We start from the raw sequence: 22,594 nt of genomic DNA, 5'->3' as shown, positions 1-22,594 counted from the left end.
AGCTGAGGAACAAACGGTACCTCTCTTCCTTACTTTTTTTCTTTTTGATTTTAAACTCTGACGTTCATTAAATTTGTAATTCTCTGTGCTAACCTGTTGGAGATCAATTCTGATGGCATATAGCCAAATGGCAATCGAGCCCCGAAATCTCATTTGTGTAGATCCCAAAGTAGATTCTCACCTGGAAGGCATTTGAACATCACTTTTTGTTTTATTCTCAAACATTTTCCTAAATGTAAGACTGTGATTTCCACATACAATTTACATTAAGTACAGTTTAGTAACATTTTAATAGGCATTCCTTATAAAAAAAAGTACTACTCATTCAGCTTTGTGCAGCAGCGATGGACGTTTCAGTAAAAAAGGTCCACGTTTTTCTGAAAATCAAAAAGGAGGAGGAGGCTGATGGGAGATGAACTCTTTTCAGAAGTCGTTCCAAATCCCGAGGTTTGGTACCTTTGGTAGGAACGTCTTAGTCGCTCTCCAGATTGGTGATTTCTGCCTGCCCACTCTCTCCCAGCAGACTCAGCAGCTTCACATATGCACTCCTGTTTCACAGACAGATTTACAGAACACATGCATGTCTAGAGTTTTGGCATGGCTTCAGGCTGACGCTCACCTCAGGGTGATGTTCTTGCCCAGTCCTTGTTTGTGCTCACAGCTTCTCAGACTTTGGGACAGACTGGGAATGAGAGCTTGAACCACACTGGGATCCAACACAGCTACCGTCTCCAAAACGCCGTACACCTGCCTGGCGTACACCCCTTCATTCTCCTCCACAAATGACCTGGAAAACAATCCATCAGTGTAAAACTTGCCCAGAATGGGCTTTAACTGTCTCAAAAATCCAAAGACTGCAACATCTATCCTCTGACTGTTACTTCAGCGTATCATGGCGTTACCGTAACACTGCAATCATCTGCTCGCATGGTCCTTCGGATGACGCAACGGCACATCGCTCCACCACAAGCTGCAGAGCATCTAAGCTCGTCTTCCTCACTGCCAGAAAACCAAATGTCCATTATTTTGAAAAGTACGACGTAATAAATAAATAAGAAAGCCTGGGGGGTGGGGGGGCAGAAATGAGATGGTTCTTTATACCTTGTGGCTCATTGACCAGCATCAAGCAACGCAGCAGAGAGGGGAGGGGGACGGTGAGGAGGGTGACGTCAGAGTCCGTGTTTCTCCTCAGGAGCTCAAACAGGAAGATCAGGACCGATGCGAGGCGAGGAGGGGGGGTGTGACCTTTGAACTGAAGAAAGTTGTCACTGCAGAATGTGAGGGAAAAAAGAAAGAAACACACCAGGATAAGCTCTTCAGTGTTTACAGTGTTACCCGTTTGAGTCCTAGTCACATGCAGCCCTTCCAGGGGTTGACCCGTACGGATGCTGCGGGATTAGGGCTTTTCCGGCCAGGGGAGCGTTGCAGAGAGGAGCGACTGCATCTTAAAAGGTAGTGCAGGTCTGTTTTGCTGTTCAGGCAGTGGAATGTACCATTGTCGTGAATGTGGCAAGTGTATCGGGACGTTTTTGCAAGAAAAATGCAAGTCACGCACGTGTGGGTGATGCTGTCTTACGGCGCCCTTTAACCATTGTGCTATCCTATGACCCCACCCTTACATTGACCATTGGTTCTCCCTACCATGACAAAGGTGGATAAAGGTGGAAAGATTTCATGTAATCCATGGACACCAGTGAGGTTCACAAATCATTGATGAAAAAAGGTTCAGAGCACTGTCTAGTGGGTCTAGATGACCCAACTCCCAATGTTAAAGTGCCTAGGATAGCACAAGGGTTACGCAGCCGTTCGTAAGGTGCGAGCATTGGCTCCTTTCTGACAGCGCACAAATGCTTCATGCATTTTGATACTTAAGTGTCCATAGGATGTCGATACAAACTACACTGATTGTTTAATTTCCCAAATTCTAACAGTCAGGCTGCGTACTTATCACTTGAACAGCACTAATGAGCTCCAAGCAGAATTGGGGGGGGGGGGTCTCAAATACTGCACCCTCACTTGCCTTTACGCTATGTATAAGTGTTCACTATGGCCTGTCGCCTGCAGCATGACAGTAAAAAAACATTGTGCATGAATATTTTTGCTCTATATGCTCCCCGAGCGATCTGTGGCCTTGACATTTCCTGCGGGCCACCTGTGTGGTCCGTACAGGTTTGCCCTTTTTTTACCCGCAGACAGCCCACGTCCACCCTTAAGGGCAGTTGTGACTAAAGCTTTCAAAAGCGAAGTCAAGGCTGATGTTGAAGCAAGAAGATGTGGATTTTTCCTTTAAGAGACTGACCACAGCACCCCCAGGATGGTCCTCCTCAGTGCAGCCCCCCGCACAGTTGGGCTGGGCTCACACGCAGCCAGAAGCACGGGGTGGTTGGCGATGCTGCCAACATACGGCGAGGCAGGCAGGAAGTGGTCCAGATATCTGCAGGTTACAGAGCGCAGCTGCTGCTTCAGGTAAACCCCCTGAGACTGAGACACACCTGAGGCCACCGACAGACCCTTCAAGACAGAAATGAGAAAACTCATGGAGGACAGCTGGGCGGTGCTTTACATTGGGAGGTTTCTTAAAAGCTGTGACTAAAAGCCCAAACCAAACTGTCCTGACCTGTAGATACAAAGGCAGGCTGTCCCTCAGAGCTTTGTCCTGAGGGAGGTTGTGAGGAAGCAGCAGACCATCCACAATGCGGAACAACAGCTGCTGACATCTGGAAGTGGCCAGCAGGGGGCTCCAGTGTTTCACTACACAACCTGGCTCACACAGGATAGAGCGTCACTGAGTCTGATTCACATTTACTCCAGTTTGTTACTGGAGTCTCACTTTAATGAACGTTCTTTGTGTATGGTCCGTCCACCTACCCACAGCCCAGTATGCCAGCTGTATCCCCTCGTGGTTCTTGCTCACCACATAAGGGTTAATGTATTTTAAGATGTCACCAATGTAGCTGAGAGCTCTGGTAATCATGGCCGATCGCTCAGATAAGAGTGAGAGTCCACTGTAGACACTGCCCACCGCCTGAAACACACACAAACAAAACACACGTGTAAATGTCTACCTGCAGCGCAGAGCTCGTGCGTCCGTTCACATTTCTCTTCCTTGAAAAACCAAAATGCTGCAGATTCAAAGGTCAGAGCGGTGAAAGTAACTCAGCTGTTACCTTGACAAACATCTCCAGAGCTGCAGTGGGCTCCAACCTGCTGGATGCGGGATGAAGGGCAGCTTTCTGCAGAAGATCCTCTACTTCTGGGAGCCTCAGCACGAGGCGGGTGAGTTCACTCAGCTGTTCCCCCACAGCCCGGCCTGGGGGGTGCAAATGCGGAGTAGACTCATCAGTTTGGTTGTCACGACCCATCAGATTTTTTATAAAAACAAATGACTTGTTTAGAAGATTTTCCCACCAGTTTTGCTGTCTGTCCCATGGAGGTTCCTGTGGAGATGCTGCTGCAGGACACATCTGAACCAGGCCTTCACAGAGAGGCTCTGTGCAGAACCAGCAGCAGCACCAGAGCCGCTGCTGAGCGAGGACACCAGCTCGCTGCAAAGGAAAGGCACTTCCTGTTTAGGATGTCATGGAAATCCACTTGTTCAGGGTGTACCCCGCCTTCGCCTGACTAACAGTAGCTGGGATAGGCTCCAGCAGCATCCCACGACCCTGAAGGGGATTAACCCTTTAACTCTGGAGCTTTACCTGGAATTACACAATTGATTCCAGCGGATTCTGAAGTGGAGAAAAGCAGCCTTGCGCCGATATCCAGTAGTAACGTGTTGCTGTTTTTCTCTGCGTCAGTATCAACTGAGTTATGGTAACGAGTGTGTGTTATTTTGGTGTTGAGAGGTTGGATGGATGGATGGAAATGTTCATCTTAGCTTCTTGTTCCTAAGGGAGTAGCGACTCCTCTCAAACTTCTCTGATCTAAAGTGCTGCTTTTCTGGATGCTGCTGTTAAACTATTTCCTAAATTACATTCAGAAAAACTGAGTTTTAAGGTGAAAGTATTTCCAGGTAATATACATGCATGGCTTTGAGTAATTTTGAAGAAACGATGTAGTTTGTGTTTTCTATAAAAGGAGATTTATCGTTAAAAATCAGAGACTCCCAGTCTGCAGTCATGCCCAAAAGGTTTGGAGAATGACACAAATATACGTTTTCACAAAGTTTGCTGCTAAACTGCTTTTAGATTTTTGTTTCAGTTGTTTCTGTGATGCACTGAAACATAATTTCAAGCACTTCACACGTTTCAAAGGCTTTTATCGTCAATTACATGAGATTTATGCAAAGAGTCAGTATTTGCAGTGTTGGCCCTCCTTTTTCAGGACCTCTGCGGTTCGCCTGGGCGTGCTGTCAATCAACTTCTGGGCCAAATCCTGCCAATCAGTTTGTCAGAATTAGTGGGTTTTTGTTTATCCACCTGCCTCTTGAGGATTGACCACAACTTCTCAATGGGATTAAGATCTGGGGAGTTTCCAGGCCATGGACCCAAAATGTCGATGTTTTGGTCCCCGAGCCACTTATTTCTCACTTTTTCCTTGAGGCACGGTGCTCCATCATGCTAGAAAATGCTTTGTTGGTCACCAAACTGTTGTTGGATTGTTGGAAGAAGTTGTTGTTGTTGGAAGGTATTTTGGTACCATTCTTTATTCATGGCTGTGTTTTTGGGCAACACTGTGAGCGAGCCCAGTCCCTTGAATGAGAAGCAACCCCACACATGAATGGTCTCAGGATGCTTTACTGCTGGCGTGACACAGGACTGATGGTACCGCTCACCTTTTCTTCTCCGGACAAGCCTTTTTCCAGATGCCCCAAACAATCGGAAAGAGGATTCATGGGAGAATAGGACTTTGCCCCGGTCCTCAGCAGTCCACTCACCATACTTTTTGCAGAAGATCAATCTGTCCCAATTTAAATTTTTTTATTTTGGAGAAGTGGCCTCTTTGCTGCCCTTCTTGACACCAGACCACCTTCCAAAAGTCTTGGCCTCACTGTGCGTGCAGATGCGCTCACACCTGCCTGCCGCTGTTCCTGAGCAAGCCCTGCACTGGTGGCACTCCCATCCTGCAGCTGAATCCTTGATTTAGGTGCAATCTTAGTAGCCACAATATCCTCACCTGTGAAGCCATTTTTATGCAACGCAATGATGGCTGCACGCGTTTCTTTGCAGGTCACCGTGGTTAAGGGTGGAAGAACAATGATTTCAAGCATCACCCTCCTTTTAACATGTCAGTTCTGCCATTCTAACCCAATCAGCCTGACAGAATGATCTTGTGCTCGTCAACAAGACGATGACTGAAATGATCTCAGCAGGTCCTTTGATGACAGCAATGAAATACAGTGAAAAGCTTTTTTGGGGGGATTAAGTTGATTTTCATGGCAAAGAGGGACTATGCAATTCATCTGATCACTCTTCATAACATCCTGTTGTCTATGCAAATTGCTATTATAAAAACGTAAGCAGCAACTTTTCCAATTTCTAATATTTATGTAATTCTCAAAACCTTTAGCAGTGGTGGGGAAACCCGGGGGCCATATGTGGCCTGTTACAATATTTAACCTGGAATAAATTATATCAATAATCCTTATTATTGATTTATTTTCCCTGTCATTCTGGTATCCCCTTATAGATGGTGCACTACAATATTGACCTTTGTTTAGGTGCAGAAAGTTAGTCTGCATTCATGTGGTATCTGAGGATTTGTGGTTTTTCTGATGTTCACATGTTTTTCCCAAGTCAGACAGTCATTTTTACGATCATTCCAACACCACACGAACGCAGCATTTCCCTAAATTAGTGTTTTTCCCTGAGAGACACCAACCTATTGGTGCAATTGGCATTGAAATGAATACAAAAGTTACAGTTTTGAAAAAAGAAAAACAGTTGATTAATTTTCACTTAAAATTAATTATTTCTTTTTCTTATGAGGTGGATTCTCATCTGCCCCTGTCATGGGGGCCATGTCAGCTCCCTGTTGGGCCCGTCTGTCAAATTTTAGAACCGTTTGTGGCCCCCGAATCAAAAAGTTTTCCCACCCACATCTATATTACAGTATTGCAGTCGTGAAATACCCCCTCCCCCCTCCCCCCATGGACATTAGGTGATCAAAATAGACCTGAACACGTAACTCTACCTGTTCTGGAGCAGATGGGGAAGGTAGCGAGTTACCAGAAGCGGGTTAACCATATCATCCCAGCCAAAACACTGCATGATGGACTGAAGCGGGTTGGGTTGAAGGTCCTGGGGGGCAGAACTGGGCAGATCAAATGCCAGCAAAGTGAAACCTGCAAAATATCAAATTAAGTCCAAGACAGTATTTTATATCATCTGCTCCTCCTAAACATACATTTTTTCAAAACTAAGAACACATTTCTTAGAAATCTTCATATTTCTTCTTCTCCACAACTTCTACTGGTACAAATCTTGCTAAAGCAGCTTTAAAGTCCCACTCTGATCATCTTTTGATTTGTTGTAAAAGCGTTCCCAGTGCTCTTTTCATTAGAATTATGGCTTTTTTTTTTTTTTAGCTAAAATCAAATAACCTGTGTCACCATTTCTGCAGAGCAGCATTGGAAATTTTGCCTCTGAGCCATGGGTGGAACAGACCACACTTCCCGTCATCCATCTTTAAAATATCAGGAATGACTTCTCCTGTCACTCCTGCTAGCTTAAAACCCTCACACCCCAACCTAATATTAGCAGTGCAACAAAAATGGTGATCAATATCAGATCTATCCAGCCGTACAGTTTGGATCCAGATTCGAGCTCAGACAAGGAAAACAAAGACGTTCATGGATCTATTTGTCTGCAAGCGGATGCATCAGAATGGAGCGGAGCATTGTTGCACTGTTTTTCTACATCACAAATACACTCTATTCCCATCAGCATTTCTCAGAAATGACATTTTAAGCTTAATTTACTTTAAATATGTCCTTCTTCATGAGAAAAATGCTAGAAGAACATGTTAAAACACCCAAACACCATTTCCATTGGAGTAGGTCTTTAATGCCCACCCCCACCTGGACCTTTTCAGCAGACATTACTGACCTGCTGCGGTGTCTGCCAACTGTGCTGGGGGGGTTTGGGAGAGGCGCAGGCTGCGCAGAAAGGGGAAGAAGTGCGTCCACAAGGCAGCAGCTACCGCTAGGTGGCGCTCTTTAACCACACTGTTGAGAGGAGGAGCCCAGGCTGGCGTGGCCGCTGACTGGACAGTGAGCTGATGGACCCGCCTGAAAGGACACATTCACAAAAGAAAGAACAGGTAAAAATGAATAAATAAATAAAGTGTCCAGCATCCTGATTCGTTTGTGTGTGAGCCCCCACTCCTCCACCCTCTTTCTCCTGCCCTGTCACTCCTTTTTACTCCTCCTTCATGTGTTTTCCCCTCTTTTCTCTCAAGGGGGATTACTAGGTGCAACAGTGCGCTGCAGTGTGAAGGAAGGTGTGGTGGAGGAAGATACAGGCATGAAGGGGATCTCCTGTACACAAACCATTCTGGGGCTCATCCCTGGCGCTGGCCCCAGCCGCTCCTGCAGCCCCGTGGTGCCTGGCATTAGTCCTGATAAGCAGCTGAAGGAGCTGTAATCTCATTTAGCCTGGAGATGATCCCTCTGTCCCCCTCATTCACCCGGACGGGGGGGGGGGGGGGGTTGGATGAGGAGGCAGGGGTTAAGGTGAACCGGGGAAGAAAGAAAAGTAAAGCACCCGCGTTTTTCCTTCCTCAAGCAGGCGTGGCTGAGGTACGCGTGCGTGCACACCCACACCAGCGGCGCCTTCCCTTCCAGCAAGGTTGCATCTAATCCAGCGAGAGCTGAGACAATCGATTAGAGTCTGAATTCATTAGGCTTGTTACGACTGTGGAATGGGTCTTTCACACCCATCAGCCCTCATTGTACAAAACATCGTCAGAGACCACACTTAATCTGGATCTGTGGCTCCCTGTGTACTCACAAAAACACAACAGCAGCAGCATTAGGCACACGGCCAGCCTCCCCCCAGCTGCATCCGCCAGAAATGCCAAGACTCCAAACATATAGCATCCTAACAACCAGACAGACGGCCCTTAAACAGCAGAAGCGTGACTTTGTCCTGCTTTGCTTTTTTTTCCTATCAAAAGCTAAGGTAGCAAAATGCTTCACGGCGAGGCTTTCCTCCATCAAGCCAAGGAGACGGGGATTAACTGTTTGCGCCGAAAACACATCCAACAGGGTGCACCAGTGTCAGCTCATCTCATCAACCAGCAACACCCCCACCGTCTCACAGCAGAGGGTCATGGGAAGAAATCAAACCGAGGAATTATGCCTGTGATTGGCTTCTTGCCTCGGCACCATGACAATGACTATCAACAGTGAATGTTCGGCCCTTCCGTTGGCAGAATAATTCTGCTAATGTGTGCAGATTCCACATTGCTCTTAATGGGCGTAATGATGTACAGGCTAAACTTGCCAGGGTACATAATTACACATTAATTGTGTCACAGAAAAAGCATTAATCACAAAGACATACCAAGAATTGCCAGGGTGAGGAATTAGGCTTCATTTGGGGGGATGAATTTCAAAGAGGGCGCCTGGTATCTTTTTATTCTGTTACATGGGTCACGGTGGTCCACGTCGTCACACAGAGGGCCCCTGGGAGCCCTTTTTATTTTTTAACTGCTCCCTCCGTGGCCATTTATGTGCAAATGTACACCTCTACAGATGGGAACCTTGAGACTTTTTGAAGTCTGGCTTTTGAAACTAGAAAGAGGCTCTCAGTCTTCTCATGGACAGAAAGGTTTGTGAGCGGTGCAACTTCAACTGTGGAGACATGAAGCAGTCTGCATTTAAAGCTACGCTCTTACATGTGCCTCTAGCCCATGGTTTTCACACTGGACAAGCAGGGAGGGGCTTCTTCTTGTATGTCCACCACCTGCAGTTGGAAAAGGTAAGTGGTGCAAATCTTGAAACTCTAGCCCTGTCAGGCCTGTTCTTTCACAGCTTTATTTCGATATATGAAAGACTTTGTGTCAGAATTCCAGCCGGGCACAAACCTCAAACATTCATTTCTCCTCCATAGTCAATTTTCGAACGGTTAGCACTTCTGTGAATTAAAAGGGATGCCATTAATATGTCACTACCAATTCTTTGACCTGATTGGTCAAAGTTGAACTTGTTTAACCTTCGACGTGCGTCCCATGGCTGCGTGTTTTTTATGTCGGGCATGAGAACGATCGTAGAAATTTACGTAGCTACGTGTGAATGTGAGAGTTTTGAAACGTGCATTTATGTGCAAATACAGAGACCTTTCATTGGAAGCGGTCACTTGAACGCGCGTTGCCCAGGGTGACGTGAACTTAGGTTCAGAACGAGAATACCGTCGGTGTTGTGACTCTTTGGATCCATGAAATCAATTGCAAGAAGAATCCGGACAGTTTTTATTATTTCAGCTCCTCTTAGGCTCGCCTTTGATGACTGATGAAGTAGATTCAGCTGAATCTAGAGGGGAAAGATTCCCATCATTCCTCACTCCAGCTCTCACCTGTGCCGCTGTTCCCATCACTGCCCCTCCACATAAACAGACACTGTTTCAGCCGTGCCTCTTTAACCTTCAGCTGGGGTCGTTTGTGTAACAAACACCCCTGTCCTGCAGCTGAACCCATTCTGATGCTCCACTGACCAGAGTCTCTCACACAACCGCAGCAATACTGCCCTTCTCAAAACAGCTAGGGGGTCCACAGAGGCTCCCCTGGGCCCGTAACTCTAATCAGGGCTCTAGCAGCACCTGGTGAGGGTGACCCGGGGGTCATTAGACCTCCTGAGACCAAGAGGGGCCTCAGCGCATCACAGGTTCTTTGCAGACACTCACTCCTGGTGACCACACAATCCTCCTATTGTCAGGACTCTGGGCTGGGGTAGGAGCGGAAACAGACCACTCACCTCCTCTGCAGCAAATTATAAAAGCACAGCTTAGCCTGAACTATTAAATGTCTTCTCCTCTGTCATCTGTCAAAGACCAGTAATCAGAAAATGAAAGCAGAAGTGGGGGGAAACGGACAGAGGTGGGCGGTAAAAGTTTCACCTGAGCTGCGCCAGGACGACCTGCAGGAAGCTCAGCGCCGAGTTCAGCTCCGACTGGCGACAAGCAGGAAGCAGCCAGTCAAAGCCCTCACTGAGCAGCTTCTCCTCTGACAGGCTGAGGCTGGAGCTCATCTCAAACACCTCAGCCACACCATCCAGGTAGGAGCCCAGAGGCCCCCAGAGGGCTTGTCTGCGGGAGGCCTCCGTGGTTTTGTTGTAGAACTCCTTGGCCGTCTCATTAAAGGAAGCCGCCAACCAGCTGGCCTGGACCCCAACATCCAGACCTCTCTCCTGCAGCAATGAATCAGAAAAACCATCAGTTGATGGGATCTGCCAAAAACACACTGCTCTGCTCTTAAATTTCTCATTTTGGCACACATTTGTGCTAACAGGGGTGCAGCCTGAACCCCTCTGACGGTCCAACAGAAACTGCGTTGGAAAAAACAAACCAGACTTTCTGGGAAAACAGTCAAACTCGTCAAACTTATTTATACTCAACTGGACATGTTTGGACAACTCATTTCAGAAATGCCAAAGTGGAATACAATGAATACAAACATCCAGACACAGCGGTTCATTTCACTTTGTCATTTACAAGTTTTTTTAATCAGGTCACAAAGATCATGTTTTGTCCTAAAGTTACAGAAGAGGAAACAAGTATTTGAAATCGACAGTCTGTCATCTTAATGGTAGGTTCATTCGAACAGTGAGAGACAGAAGTAATAAAGTCGAGAAATCCACTTTAAAGAATTTATTTGTATTTCATTGAGGTAAATAAGTATTTAAACCCTCTTGCTAGAAAGACTTAGAACTTTGGGGCAAAACCTTTATTAGCACTTTGTCCGTCCTCCCATCCACATAGTAAAGTAGTGCTGTGCAGAAAAACACCCCCAAAGCATAATGCTTCCACCTCCATGCTTAAAAGTGGGGATGGTGTTCTTGGGGTCATAGGCAGGGTTTTTCTTCCTCCAAACACGACGCCATAGAGTTACATTTTAGTCTCCCCTGACCACAGAACCTTCTCCCAATCACTCTCTAGTCTAAATCATGAAGGTGTTCATTGGCAAACTTCTTTAGCAGGGGGACTTTGCAAACTCTGCAAAATGTGAAACCACAGCAGCATAAAGTATTCCTAATGGTTTTCTTGGTGACTTTGGTTCCAGCTGCTTTGAGATCATCAACTAACTCCTGTAGGGTGTTTTAGGCCGATTTCTCACTGTTCTCATGATCATGGAAACCCTACCAGGTCAGCTCTTGTTTGGAGCCCCAGACCTACAGGTGGATTGATGGTCATGTTCCTGTATTTTTGAACAGTTGCACCAACAGTTGTCACAGTAACCACCAGCTCCTTGCTGAAGGTTTTGTAGACCATTCTGGTCTTGTGTAGGTCTACAATCTTTTCCCTGAAGGAGTCTGACTGATGTCTTAATGGTTCCCAGGGGATCGTATACTTGTTTTTTTCCGATGAAATGCAAAAAAAAAAATACATGTACATTCTTTAAAGCCTTGATTTTCTGTCTCTCAATGTTCAAATGAACCTATCATTAAGATGACAGACTGTCAATTTCTTTTTAGGGGGGCAAATTTACAAAATCAGCAAGGGATCAGATGCTTATATCTTCCATTGTATAGAAGGCTTTCTAAAGATGCACCTGCGACCTTTCTACCAGTATCCTGAATTTCAGACGTACCTGAAAGAGCAACAGCAATGCCAACTGCCCCCTCCATACCAGTGAGCGGTGTGCCGGGGGGCGGTTGGAGGGCAAAAAGCCGAGCAGCTCACAGAACCTGCTGGCCACGTCCTCCAGCTCTACCTGCCGGGCCACCACCAGAAAGAGCAGCAGAAAATTCATGAGGCCTGCTTCAGACAGCTCCAGCATCTTCTTTGAGGAGAACTTGGAGTAAATTCTAGAAACAAACAAAAGACACAAAAACAGGCAAAAAAAACAACAAGTTACATTTCCAGTGTTGCTTTACTTTTGCTGACCAACTCATCACAGCTGATTTGTCTCCCTGAAACCTCTGACTTTGAGTGTTTCTACCAGAACTTTCTTCCTCCATCACCTACCTGCATGACGCTCTACGCTCCAGGGAAGAGATGACTGTGTGTGTGTGGATGCAAGAGAGAAAGCAAGAAAAAACCAGGAGCTGGTAAGTAAGAATAGAGAACCACCCAGCAGCACGCTGTTAGATCCTGCGGGCACTGTGGAGAAATGCCTTTAAAGATCATGTTAAATGTCAGAGACACTCAGACACGCAGCAGTAGGTGCTTGGTCCTTCTCTCTGCAGCCAAACCAATTTACTGCAACACCAGAGAAAGATCAATAATACCACACACACACACGTGCTGCGCACACATCCACAATGCAGTTTGTTTGCTTGGCAAGAGAACACAGAAGGCTGAAGCCCTCACCCCATCTCCAAAGCACAGATGCAGCCCACACAGGTGAGCAGAGCTGCTGTTTGGGTCAAAACACGAGCGGCAAGCTTCTCAAGACAAACTGAAACAAAACAGAGTGGTGGAACCAGGAGGAGGGGGCCGGGGAAGACCAGGTCGAGTCTAAATCCAGTTTATTTACACCCACTAAAGACTATAAATGGATGACGCTTGAAGTGTGGATTTAAACCTATGAATGTGATATAAAGATGTATTTAATCAGCTGGGATTTCCTTCCTTTTTCTTACCGGTGTATGTTTGTGCAGAACCAATTTTTTTTCTAACAGATGCTCATAACTTCTGGCACTTTCGATCAACTTGCTCGCAGGGAAAGGGATGGCTGCGGGTTTCTCGCTGAGCTCGGCGAGGAGCGGGGTCATCGCAGCGATGCACTCAGAGAGGCTCTGGGGAGAAGGAGGTGCTGGTGGCTGTTTTGGTAGAGAGGTGGAGCAGGGGGAACCTGGACCTGTCCCAACACAGCCAGACTGTTGCCAGGCTGCCCGCCACCCACAGCCCCTCCCTCTGCTCGCCCAAGCTTTCGTCTCCATCCGTGTTGGAAACCAACACGGCTTCGTTAAGGCGAATTAACTGCCACGCTCGTTAGCTAATTAGCCCCATGTCTGCAGTGCTACTGAACACAATCCAAACAGAGGAAAGTCATTAGGCGGATTTATCTACGGCTGCCTCTCTCTGGCACCCAGCTATGTTGGGATATTGTATGGCTCAGCGCTCGCTTCTGATTTGAACATCAGCTTGTAAATTTTCATTTACTTGGAGCCCTTCGGTTGGCTTCTTGAGCCGTTGCTCCGGGGAGCAGGTGCGGTCTGAGTCCTGCCTGAGCGTCATCGGAAACTCCTCGGGTCTGGCCTGAGCTGAAGAGCAGGTGGTTGACTCCTGAGACACCTGCTCCAGCGCCGGGCCTCAGCAAATATCAAAGGCATGCTGGGAGACTGGTGCACCTGGCGCTTCAACAAACAACAGCCAAACGCATGATTGTTTGCGGGCACACATGTCCTGCAAGCATTCCTGCAGGTATGCAGCCCCACTGCCAAAGTAATCCAAACAGCTGTTCAAACTCGACACACATTCAAAGATCAAGAGGAAGACTGAATACTATAACCCCGTCCTGAGCTGTACTTTTCTTAGATCAGTGTCTTTATCCTTACCTGCCCTTGATTTGTCTCTGTGGGACTCCACCCACTCCGTCCTGGCCGAGGCACAGGGCCAGCACTCTGAGGAAGATGTGGAAGGAGCTGGCCGAGCGGTACAGCTGGGTGTGTCCCGGAGAGCGGACGGGAGAGGGACATCCGAGGCGGCGGGCCTCCTCCAGCACAGCCAGAGGCGTCTTGAACTGCGTTCTCAAAGCAGACACCCCCAGCCAGGGCACAGTGAACGAGGCGTTCTTCACAGGATGGATGGAAAAAAGATTTACTCTGGTGAGCTTGACAAAAACTACATGAAACATTTAAAAAAAAACAGAAGAAAAAAAAACTTTTTTCAGGTTCTGAGTCAGCCTACACCTGCTTGTGTTTATGCAGACAGCAACACTTCCTTGTTCATGAAAACAATTATAAATACTTTAGTTACATTGAAGAATGATGAAGCAAAGAGAATTTTTGGAAAGTTTTAATACAGATTTATGAAGCGTTTTGTGTTTCAAATCCATCCATCCATCTAAAAAAAAACCTGAATCCCTTTTAGGGTAACGGGGTTGCTGGAGCCTATCCCAGTTCTGTTAAGTGGTGGTGGGGTACACCCCGAACAGGTCACCAGTCACAATCACAAACACTGCTAACCACCATAAAGCCCTAAACTCCAAACAAATCATTTGGCCTGTTCTCTTTTTTGGGAGATGACTCCGAGTGTCAGCAGCGTTTGAAAAGGTCTTTAGTCCAAACAGAGACGTTTGGGCGGAGGATTTCTGGAGACGGAAAGTCTACAGGTAGAATGTGAGGCTGTCTAAGTAATAACAATATCGTCGTGTCTGACAGCCATAGAACATCGAATGATCATCAGAAAGATATCAGAATCCCAACATGTGAAAAAAAGGCCATTTTAGGGAACCTGGGCAATAGGAAGAGTTCAGAGAACCAGGAGTGTCTGTAAAAGGAAAAAGTATTTTCAAATTGTGGAAAAAATGATGGATATTAGGAGGGAAAATGTAAGGGTTAAAATATAAAGCAGCACTGTGTAATTGTAATTAGATTTTTCAAGTCTGTCCAGATTCTCATTTATCCTGGTAGATTCTATTAAAGAAGTAGGTAAAAAAAGGAAAAATACTTGGTTTATCCAGTAGAAGATGTTTTTTTATTAAAGACGTGACTCAGAGAAGAGGTCTTTAATAAAAGATACATTAAGCCCAGATGACTGCTTCTACTTTGGTTCTTCATTTCCTTTGGGCTTTTCCCTTCAGGGGTCGCCACAGCGAATCAGCTTCCTCCTTCTAACCCCATCTCCTGCGTCCACCAGCCACCTTCATGTCTTCATTCACCAACCACTTTGGTTAATATGATGAAATCATGAGTTTTAAAGGAAGTACAGTGCATTGGAAAGGAAACAAACCAAATTGTATTCTTTTGTTGCATTTGGGGTTTTTGTGTTTAGGATGACAGCCTTTTCCATCGACTTTAAATTGTATCACTTCTTTAAAGCAGTTCTCTCCCTGCATTCAGCTTTTTAAGAATCTCACTTAAGACTCAATGTTTTGGCCTTTTTTGGATAGAAAGTTTTCAATTTTGCAAGAATAATGGGTGTTTTTTGACCCAACGGCAGCCTATTGGTTGTGGAGCTTCTGTAAATGTAGCAGCATGTTTAGTTGGGACACATTTTTGTTAATGAAACTTTTGGACTTCACGTCTCCTTCTGCTGTTTCTTACCAGGTTCTTACTGTAATAATCCCAGAGGATGGAGACGGCAGTGGTGCTGGATCCCCACAGCAGACACAGAGTGAGGCAGCAGTGGACGTGCATCCTCACCTGCTCCTCAGCAAGCGCCCTCTGTTATCAAACACAGCTGTTCTGAAGCAGTGCAATAAGAACACTTCAGGTAACCAGCAAGACAAAACTAATGCCGACCTTTGGGTTACAGGTTAACTTCAGCAAGTCTTCAACAAACGTCCAGTTATCGTCCAGGTGTTTCTGAGGAAACACAACAAAAACATATTATTATTAAACACTAAAGATACCAAGATATGAAAAAAGCAGTCATATCAATTATCATCAATAAATAACTATATTTTTTGCTTCTCTGTGCCACCTGTCTTGCCTAAAATGTGTTTATCTAAAAAACACATTTTTTCCCATCTAGTGCAAAATTGTCATGTGCCAACTGTTAAAAAAACAACCTTCTAATTGCCAGACTTTTTCAAAAACTGCTAACTTTACAGGTTTGCATGTTGTGAAAACACCTTCAGTTTTGCTCATTTTTTGCCCTTCAGGACACTTTAATCTTCCAGGATGTTTAGCTGTGGAACATGTTGAGAACAGAAAAAATCCTCACCGAGGTTGGTGCACTCTTACCTCACTCTGGATCGTACCATTCCGGCTGTACTGGCCCAACATGGTCAAATGAGTGACCAGCCACCACGTGAAGCCCAGAGGGTCTTTACAATGAGAGGGCAACCCAGAGAAGCCATCTGCCCCGGGCTGCCCCAAAGCCAGGGGCTTCAGCAGTGAGTTCATGTAGCTCCAGAAAGACTAGAGGAGAACATGTTGCTTGTTGGACTGAGGGGTAGATTCTATTCCGTGGCGGTAAATGTGTGTGTGTGTTACCTGTGTGTGCAGTGTTTTATTCCTGTATTCCAGGAGGTGCATGATCAGAATCCAGATCTCTTTTGTGCAGGTGCACAGGTAATGATTGCTGCTCAACACCTCTGTGGGCCTCACCTGGAATCAACATGGTTCCACATTGTTCACAGTTCTAGTGTTTAGGTTATAAAGTGACTTTATAGTTTCTATAAATCAAATGCTAAGAAAGGAAAGCAGTTAGTGTCTGTTTAAAAAAAAAACCAACAGGAAATACCACAGATACTTCATGTAATTGTAGGTGCAATGAACCACCCACCTTGCTGTATTTGCCCATGGCCAGACCTGTGAGGTCACAGAGCAGACTGCACAGGTGGTCTTCAAACAGACTGGTATCAGTCAGGTTCTCTCCTGTCAGATTTACAAACTGGTGGGCGTACACCACCTGCCCTGGAGATAGTTTCAGAGACACCGATTCAACATACCATCCACAGGAGTCACATAACACAGTGTTTAGTTCTCATTTCCTGTCTGACTTGTCTGCTCCGACTCGTACCTTGCATCTTGTGACCAAGTATGTGCAGTATCTCCAAGACTGACCAGTGGATGTCAAGATGAAGGTGCAGTAAATGCCAGGAGGGAGGAAAAATCTGTGGGAGGAACATGGTTTGAAGTCAACGAAAGCAAATTCAGCTAAACGGCAGAGTATAAGGGGGGAAAAAAGGCCCGTAAGTTGATTCTGTGATGAAAAAGCTCTTCTTTTATCAGCTCTTCATGCAGAATGGATCTTCAGAGGTACCTTTCCTGGGTTTTGTATAACCAGAGCACTCTGAACGTTGGCCGGCAGATCCTTGAGTCGACCAGTAAGGAGAGTGAGGCCAAACAGCTCCTCCAGCAGAGCCGAGGGAAACTGCAGCTCCAGCTCCTCGTGAGGCTGAGACGGACCTGCATCCATGGAGCTGCTGGGCTCAACGTATCTGACAAGGAAACATCCCAAATACAGGAAGAAGCGGCTGAACACCCGGCATCGGAAGTCACTGACAAACATGACTGAGTGAGAGCGAACACCAACCTGTGCAAGAAGACTTTCACGTACTGGAGAAATAAAACGCACTGCTGTCGAAGATCGTCTGCCTCATAGTGGAGGTTGCCTGCCAGTCCTAAAAAACAATGATGTCACAGACTGAACTAGATTTTTGGGCAATAAGCATACGTCTAACTGTAAAATGTCACTCTGAGGAAAAGGTATGGAGTGGGCGGCAGTTTAGCTCAGGCGGTAGAGCAGGACGTCCAACACCCGAAGGGTTGGTGGAACGATCCCCGCCCTCCCCAGTCAGCTGTCGCCCCCGAGCGCAGCCGGTCTGCAGCTCGCCGCTCCCCCCAGGGGATGGGTCAAAATGTCCCCATTGTGGGATAGATAAAGTATCAATTAATATTATTAGTTATTTGACACAAACATGTGGTAGATTATTTAATTATTCAAAAAACAACATCAATCTTGGTTAAAAAGTGGAGGTGGCCCACATTTGAGCTTTTAGGCTAATACATTGACACAGTTTAACAGGTGAGAGGTCCTATTATCATTTCTTGGGTCCAGGTAGGAACTGAAAGGCCGCATTTGCTACATTATATTCTTCTAGTTCAGAGGTCTGGAACCTGGGGCTCCTGACCCACTGCGGCTGCTTAAAATCTCTTCAACTTTGAAGAAAAATGCTAACAAATGAAACAAATAACGGGTTTGTAGTTTGATTTGATATGTTTTAGGTATCAAAGTTTTGGCGTTTATGCTCAGATTTTTACCATGTCATAACAAAGTGATGGTTTACTTTAGTGTCAGAGTAGTTTATTATTAGGATCAACTTAAAGCACATATTTTGATGTCCTGCTGCACATGACTGTGTATTTGATGCATAACATTGCATTTAAGTGAATAGAATACTTTTTGGTAAAAAATTGGGCACCATTGTTTTCATGTTTATATTTGATAGTAAAAGTAGAAAAGGGATGAAGGTGCACCAAAGTCATAATGATAGGAAATGCCATGTTTGATTTGGCTTTCTTGCATTTTTATTGATACTTAAGGATTCTTAATTCTATCTGATTGAAGTTTTGAACTATAACGACAAATCATGTAATAAAAATAGGGGTGGGATTATATAAGTTCACTTCCTTCCACTCCCTTTCAAGCCATCTTTGATTTAATGTCTAATTATCCTAAGTTTGATACGTCTTTGTTGATTGCTTGAAATAAAGCATTTCGAATCAAATCAAAATTTATGCAAACCTGCTGCAGGAGGAGGATCTTATTTGACACAAGGTGTGTTTTATTTTGAAAGGAACTTATTTTTGCTGCTGCTAAAAGAAATACAACTTAAAATAGTTAAATACTGAACTACTGTAAAAAATGTAAAGGCAACATTTTAATAAAGGACACAAGGAGTGTTTGTCTTAACCGTGAAGTGGGACTTTTTGGCTCTGGCTGGAGTTTGGTCAGTAAGAAACTGGACCAAATGACTCTCTGTGTACGTTCATGTTTTCTAAATCTTGATCTCGCTTGAATGAAGTTCATTTGTTTGTGTTGTATTGTGCTTCCAGTATATCAAATTATGCAGAGACATGGGAAAACATATAGGTGATCTAGATTTGTAGGCAAAGAAAATCCAACGACTTAACACTAACTTATACAATCTGTTGATTTAAACCTACATGTCTCTTTGCTGTAGCAAGAACAAAAAACAAAAATGTTTTAGAAAGAATCGTCCTGACTTCGTTTTTGAAGTTGAAGATGCTTTTATCTCATTTCCGAAAAGACTTTCTCAATTGTAAAAATAAACTAGTACCGGTGAATGAACTGCTTTTGTAAGCTCCTCCGATGGAGTTTGGACTTGACGGCGATCCAAAACAAAGATCTGTGAACTACAACAAACACTGACTTACCAAAGTCATGAGAGGAGGACTTGACCAAAGTCTCCAGTTTGTAAACATTTTGTCTGAAACACAAAAACCAACAGAAATACATACAGAAAAGAGATGAAATGATCAAGAACATTATCAGTTATAATAGTTGTGTTTGATGCTTCTGAGGAAAAGGACTTTTAAAGTAAGGCGATAAATCTACCTGAACAGACCAAAGAGTAGTTTGGTTTTTTCCACCAGTGCCGTCTCCGTCACCCAGACGAAGCCAAAGATCTCTACCGTGTCTGCCTCACACTCAGCTGGTGCTGGGTCCAGCCGTAACAGCATCCTGGCATTCAACAACACTATTAACAGAGATTCTCTTCCTCCACTGTGGAAGATTTTTTCCTCCCATATTTCTAAGTAATATTCAATTTTCAATTGAAAATTCAGGCTTGAAATTTGAAAATATATTTTGCAATTTAGAATTCAATATGAAATTTACTATTTAGTCTTACATTAAAAAAAAATAAAATATTGAATAAAAGCAACCTCAATTGCATTTTCAATTGTCATGGGTTTTTGACAGTAAAATAAGAACTGGACTGAGCGACTTTTGCCCCCGGCATTCCAAATAGGAAGTACCCGGATGTCCCAAAAAGCCGAGATCCCATGGACTTTTATAGTGAAGTAAACAGCTATTACTCAGTCATTATGTTCATCAGAATAATCAGTCTGACCAATAAGAGGCTTCAATAAAAGAAGTTGGCCTTGGGTTGAACGTTGAAAGTGTTTGATTGACAGATTCTCCCAAGCCCGCTTTTATAGGAAGGGTGTGGCCTTCTAACGTACTCACTCCTGTTTGCAGAGAGCGGCTGACATAGAAATGTAGACGGACCAATCGTGGCTTCCTGAGGAGGTCGGATTCCAACATGGTAACGCACATATCGCGGAGAAATGGCGACAGCATTGACTTAATTAAGTTGGAAACGGAAGCGAGGCCTTTTTTTTTACGAGTGAGGTCACATGTGATCCGTCCAGTTATATGTTAAACAGTCAATGGTCTTTAGTGCTATAATTGTTTATTTCTTCATAGACGTCTATGGGGTTTTGGATTCTTGGAGCCAGCAGGAACTTCCTGTCTGGAACGCAAAGTGGAAGGGGACACTCAGTCCAGTTTTCTTATGCAGTCAATGATTTTGATGCATATGCACAGATGCAAATTAGTATGCAATAAATTTACAATAAAATGGATTTAAATCAAAGAATTGAAATGTAATTTTTTAATAATAAATTGTAATTTCCTAAATGCTATTTGATTTTATTTATGGTACTAATAACCCACAACGATTTAAAGTGCTACTTTAAATCTCTCACTAGCTCACTAGTGCTACTAGTGATTTTGCTTTTATTTAAAATTTCGTTTTTTAAATCTAAGATTGAACTCAAATTTTTCATAATGAATTCCAAGTTGCAAACTAATAAAAACCCTTAACTGAATGATTAAATTGTTAATGAATTGTAAACTGAGAATTAAATCTTACTTTGTATAATGGGCAGAAAAAACAAACAAAAAAAAACCACCACACTACAGCACTCAAAGTGTAGTTTCCTTCAGTGGATGTCAGAAGCTCAAAGCCCCACATTAGCATGAAAATTTGCCCGTCTGTCTGTACCGTTTCAGGGAGCCTCTGGCAGCGTATCCTTCAGGTGACAGAGCAGCAGCGGCTTCATCTTTAACCTCAGAGCAGCAGAAATGCGGTGGACGCGCAGGAATCGGATCACAATGACTGTCTGAAGTGAATGGGGACACTGGGGGAGTCAGAGACTGGCTGAAGTCATCAGACATTCTGTCGCACCACGAGCGATTTCCCCAATGAGCTGAGAAACGAACACGCAGATTACAGCAATTATAGTAAACTCTACTTAATTCAAATACCAACATTAATTACAGGAATGATAACTGGCATTACAAGAATTAAAATAAGGCTGTGTGGACACTAACCTTTTATTTCCTGTTATCAGTGATCTAATGCATCGAGTGTAAATTGAATCAAAAGCGGAGAATTAAGTAATCCCTACATTTGTCATGACGCGGTTGTTTTGGTTTTGAGGCTCTCCCGCGCATTTATCAAACGCATGCGCACTTCTTTCAAGGCAGTTTATTGGGCAGTCTTACCAAAATAGGCGTGTTTTAGTCGAACTTCCGGACAAGATGACTCCCTGTTGAAGACTTCCGTCTTCGCTGAACGATTATAAAATGATTGAGCACGAAGTTGTTGTGTCTTTCTCTCGCCATTATTTGTCTGGAAATATATAAAAAAGGTTTTAGATTGGTATTCAATTTTAAATTCAAAAGTGCCTAACAAAGTTCTGCCATAGTCGGAAACATTTACATAAAAACGAGATGCCCGCAGATCTTTGTCTAACAAAGTACATTGTGCCGCCGTCACACCATTAATTCATGATTTATCACATTTAAAACCATATTGTTTTTGTGAATTTCAATGCATTGCATCTGCATGTTCATCTTGTCCGGTCAAAAGATGTCTAACTGAGCCTGGTTTTCTTGTTTTCTGCTACATTTTTGTAATAAAACCTTTAAGAATATGACTTTTAAATATTTTGGTATTGGTAAATATCTATATCAATATGAATTAAGAAAAACAAACATAAAATTTTTTTGATTGAGTTTATTTGATAATAGTCATATAAGTTCCCATAAATTTTTATGTACATAGGCCCACTGTATATGTAGAGCTCAAGGTTCTATTTTAATAATTTCTTGCACCCTTGAAACCCATATAAACTCTGACATAGGATGTAGGTGCAGACAGTCACAAGAGATGAATAAACCTTCTGTCAATGGGCGGGGATAAAATGATGACGACATCCTGACGCTTGCTGTCAAAATATGGTCCTCTCTCTCACCACATAACTATCAGCTACACAAGCGCTACACAAACCTTATTGATTTGCTTTCACCTTGTAAGTTTAATCAAGTCATTTTTTATGTTTTCATTCAAAACTAACCTTGGTTAATAAGAAAAATCTGTTATCATATGAGTTGGTATTAAAACTTGACTAAGATGAAATTTTCATTCAAAAATAACACATTAATGTAGTTAACTGCTTCTTTCAAAATATATTTTAAATTAGGTTCGATTTATATTGGCATTTATGATATTTTGTTTTTAGTTTTCTATTGGGTTCTCTTCCAAACAGAAAATTGTAAGTAAAAAGGAAATAAAACAAAGACAGTTAACAGTTAACAGATCTAATAATACATTGGGATTGTAAAGTTATGCAGAAAAAGGATTATTTTTTCTGTCTGGCTAACATAGGCCAATTTATACACAAATGCAATATCTTATGTTATTAGAGTAAAAGATCCTTTCAATTTATAATTGATATGCATTTGTCAAATCATCACCAAACATCATCACCAGCAAAAATGATTGCAGA

At 43.9% G+C, this 22,594-nt stretch overlaps 1 protein-coding gene across 3 annotated transcripts; it reads right to left on the bottom strand.

Annotated features, from left to right (window-relative positions):
• Window positions 1–191: 191 nt before the first annotated feature.
• mms22l (MMS22-like, DNA repair protein) lies at window positions 192–21,288 on the bottom strand. Of its 3 annotated transcripts, XM_011484860.4 has the most exons (27): window positions 21,135–21,288; window positions 20,806–21,010; window positions 19,353–19,478; window positions 19,172–19,224; window positions 17,307–17,394; window positions 17,034–17,211; window positions 16,791–16,884; window positions 16,554–16,684; window positions 16,262–16,375; window positions 16,010–16,186; window positions 15,566–15,628; window positions 15,368–15,487; window positions 13,658–13,893; window positions 11,746–11,962; window positions 10,056–10,345; window positions 7,047–7,228; window positions 6,133–6,283; window positions 3,409–3,545; window positions 3,168–3,310; window positions 2,869–3,025; window positions 2,618–2,760; window positions 2,300–2,511; window positions 1,102–1,268; window positions 903–999; window positions 620–787; window positions 457–548; window positions 192–377 (listed from the first exon to the last, which is right to left on the bottom strand). In XM_011484860.4, exons 2-26 carry the CDS (start codon window positions 20,976–20,978, stop codon window positions 473–475), a joined length of 3,693 nt encoding a protein of 1,230 aa, XP_011483162.1. In that variant the 5' UTR covers window positions 20,979–21,010; window positions 21,135–21,288; the 3' UTR covers window positions 192–377; window positions 457–472. The 3 variants fall into 3 exon arrangements, with proteins under 3 accessions (XP_011483162.1, XP_078789611.1, XP_011483163.2); XM_078933485.1 differs by having other exon boundaries at window positions 192–548; XM_011484861.3 differs by lacking the exon at window positions 21,135–21,288 and having other exon boundaries at window positions 192–548; window positions 20,714–20,847.
• Between the last annotated feature and the right edge of the window lie 1,306 nt (window positions 21,289–22,594).

The sequence above is a fragment of the Oryzias latipes genome, chromosome 16 (assembly GCF_053564925.1).
Source record: "Oryzias latipes strain Hd-rR chromosome 16, Olatipes_Hd-rR_3.1".
Taxonomy (NCBI): Eukaryota; Metazoa; Chordata; class Actinopteri; order Beloniformes; family Adrianichthyidae; genus Oryzias; species Oryzias latipes.
This window is presented reverse-complemented; position numbering and strand designations above follow the sequence as displayed.

What these genes read in the sequence shown, in the direction of transcription:
- mms22l (XM_078933485.1), bottom strand. Translation starts at nt 20,978, where the DNA reads ATGTCTGATGACTTCAGCCAGTCTCTGACTCCCCCAGTGTCCCCATTC. An exon ending in GTCCTCCTCTCATGACTTTG is followed by an intron (nt 17,395 to 19,171) that starts GTAAGTCAGTGT and finishes ATTGTTTTTTAG; the next exon opens with GACTGGCAGGCAACCTCCAC. An exon ending in GTTGGCAGACACCGCAGCAG is followed by an intron (nt 6,284 to 7,046) that starts GTCAGTAATGTC and finishes GATATTTTGCAG; the next exon opens with GTTTCACTTTGCTGGCATTT.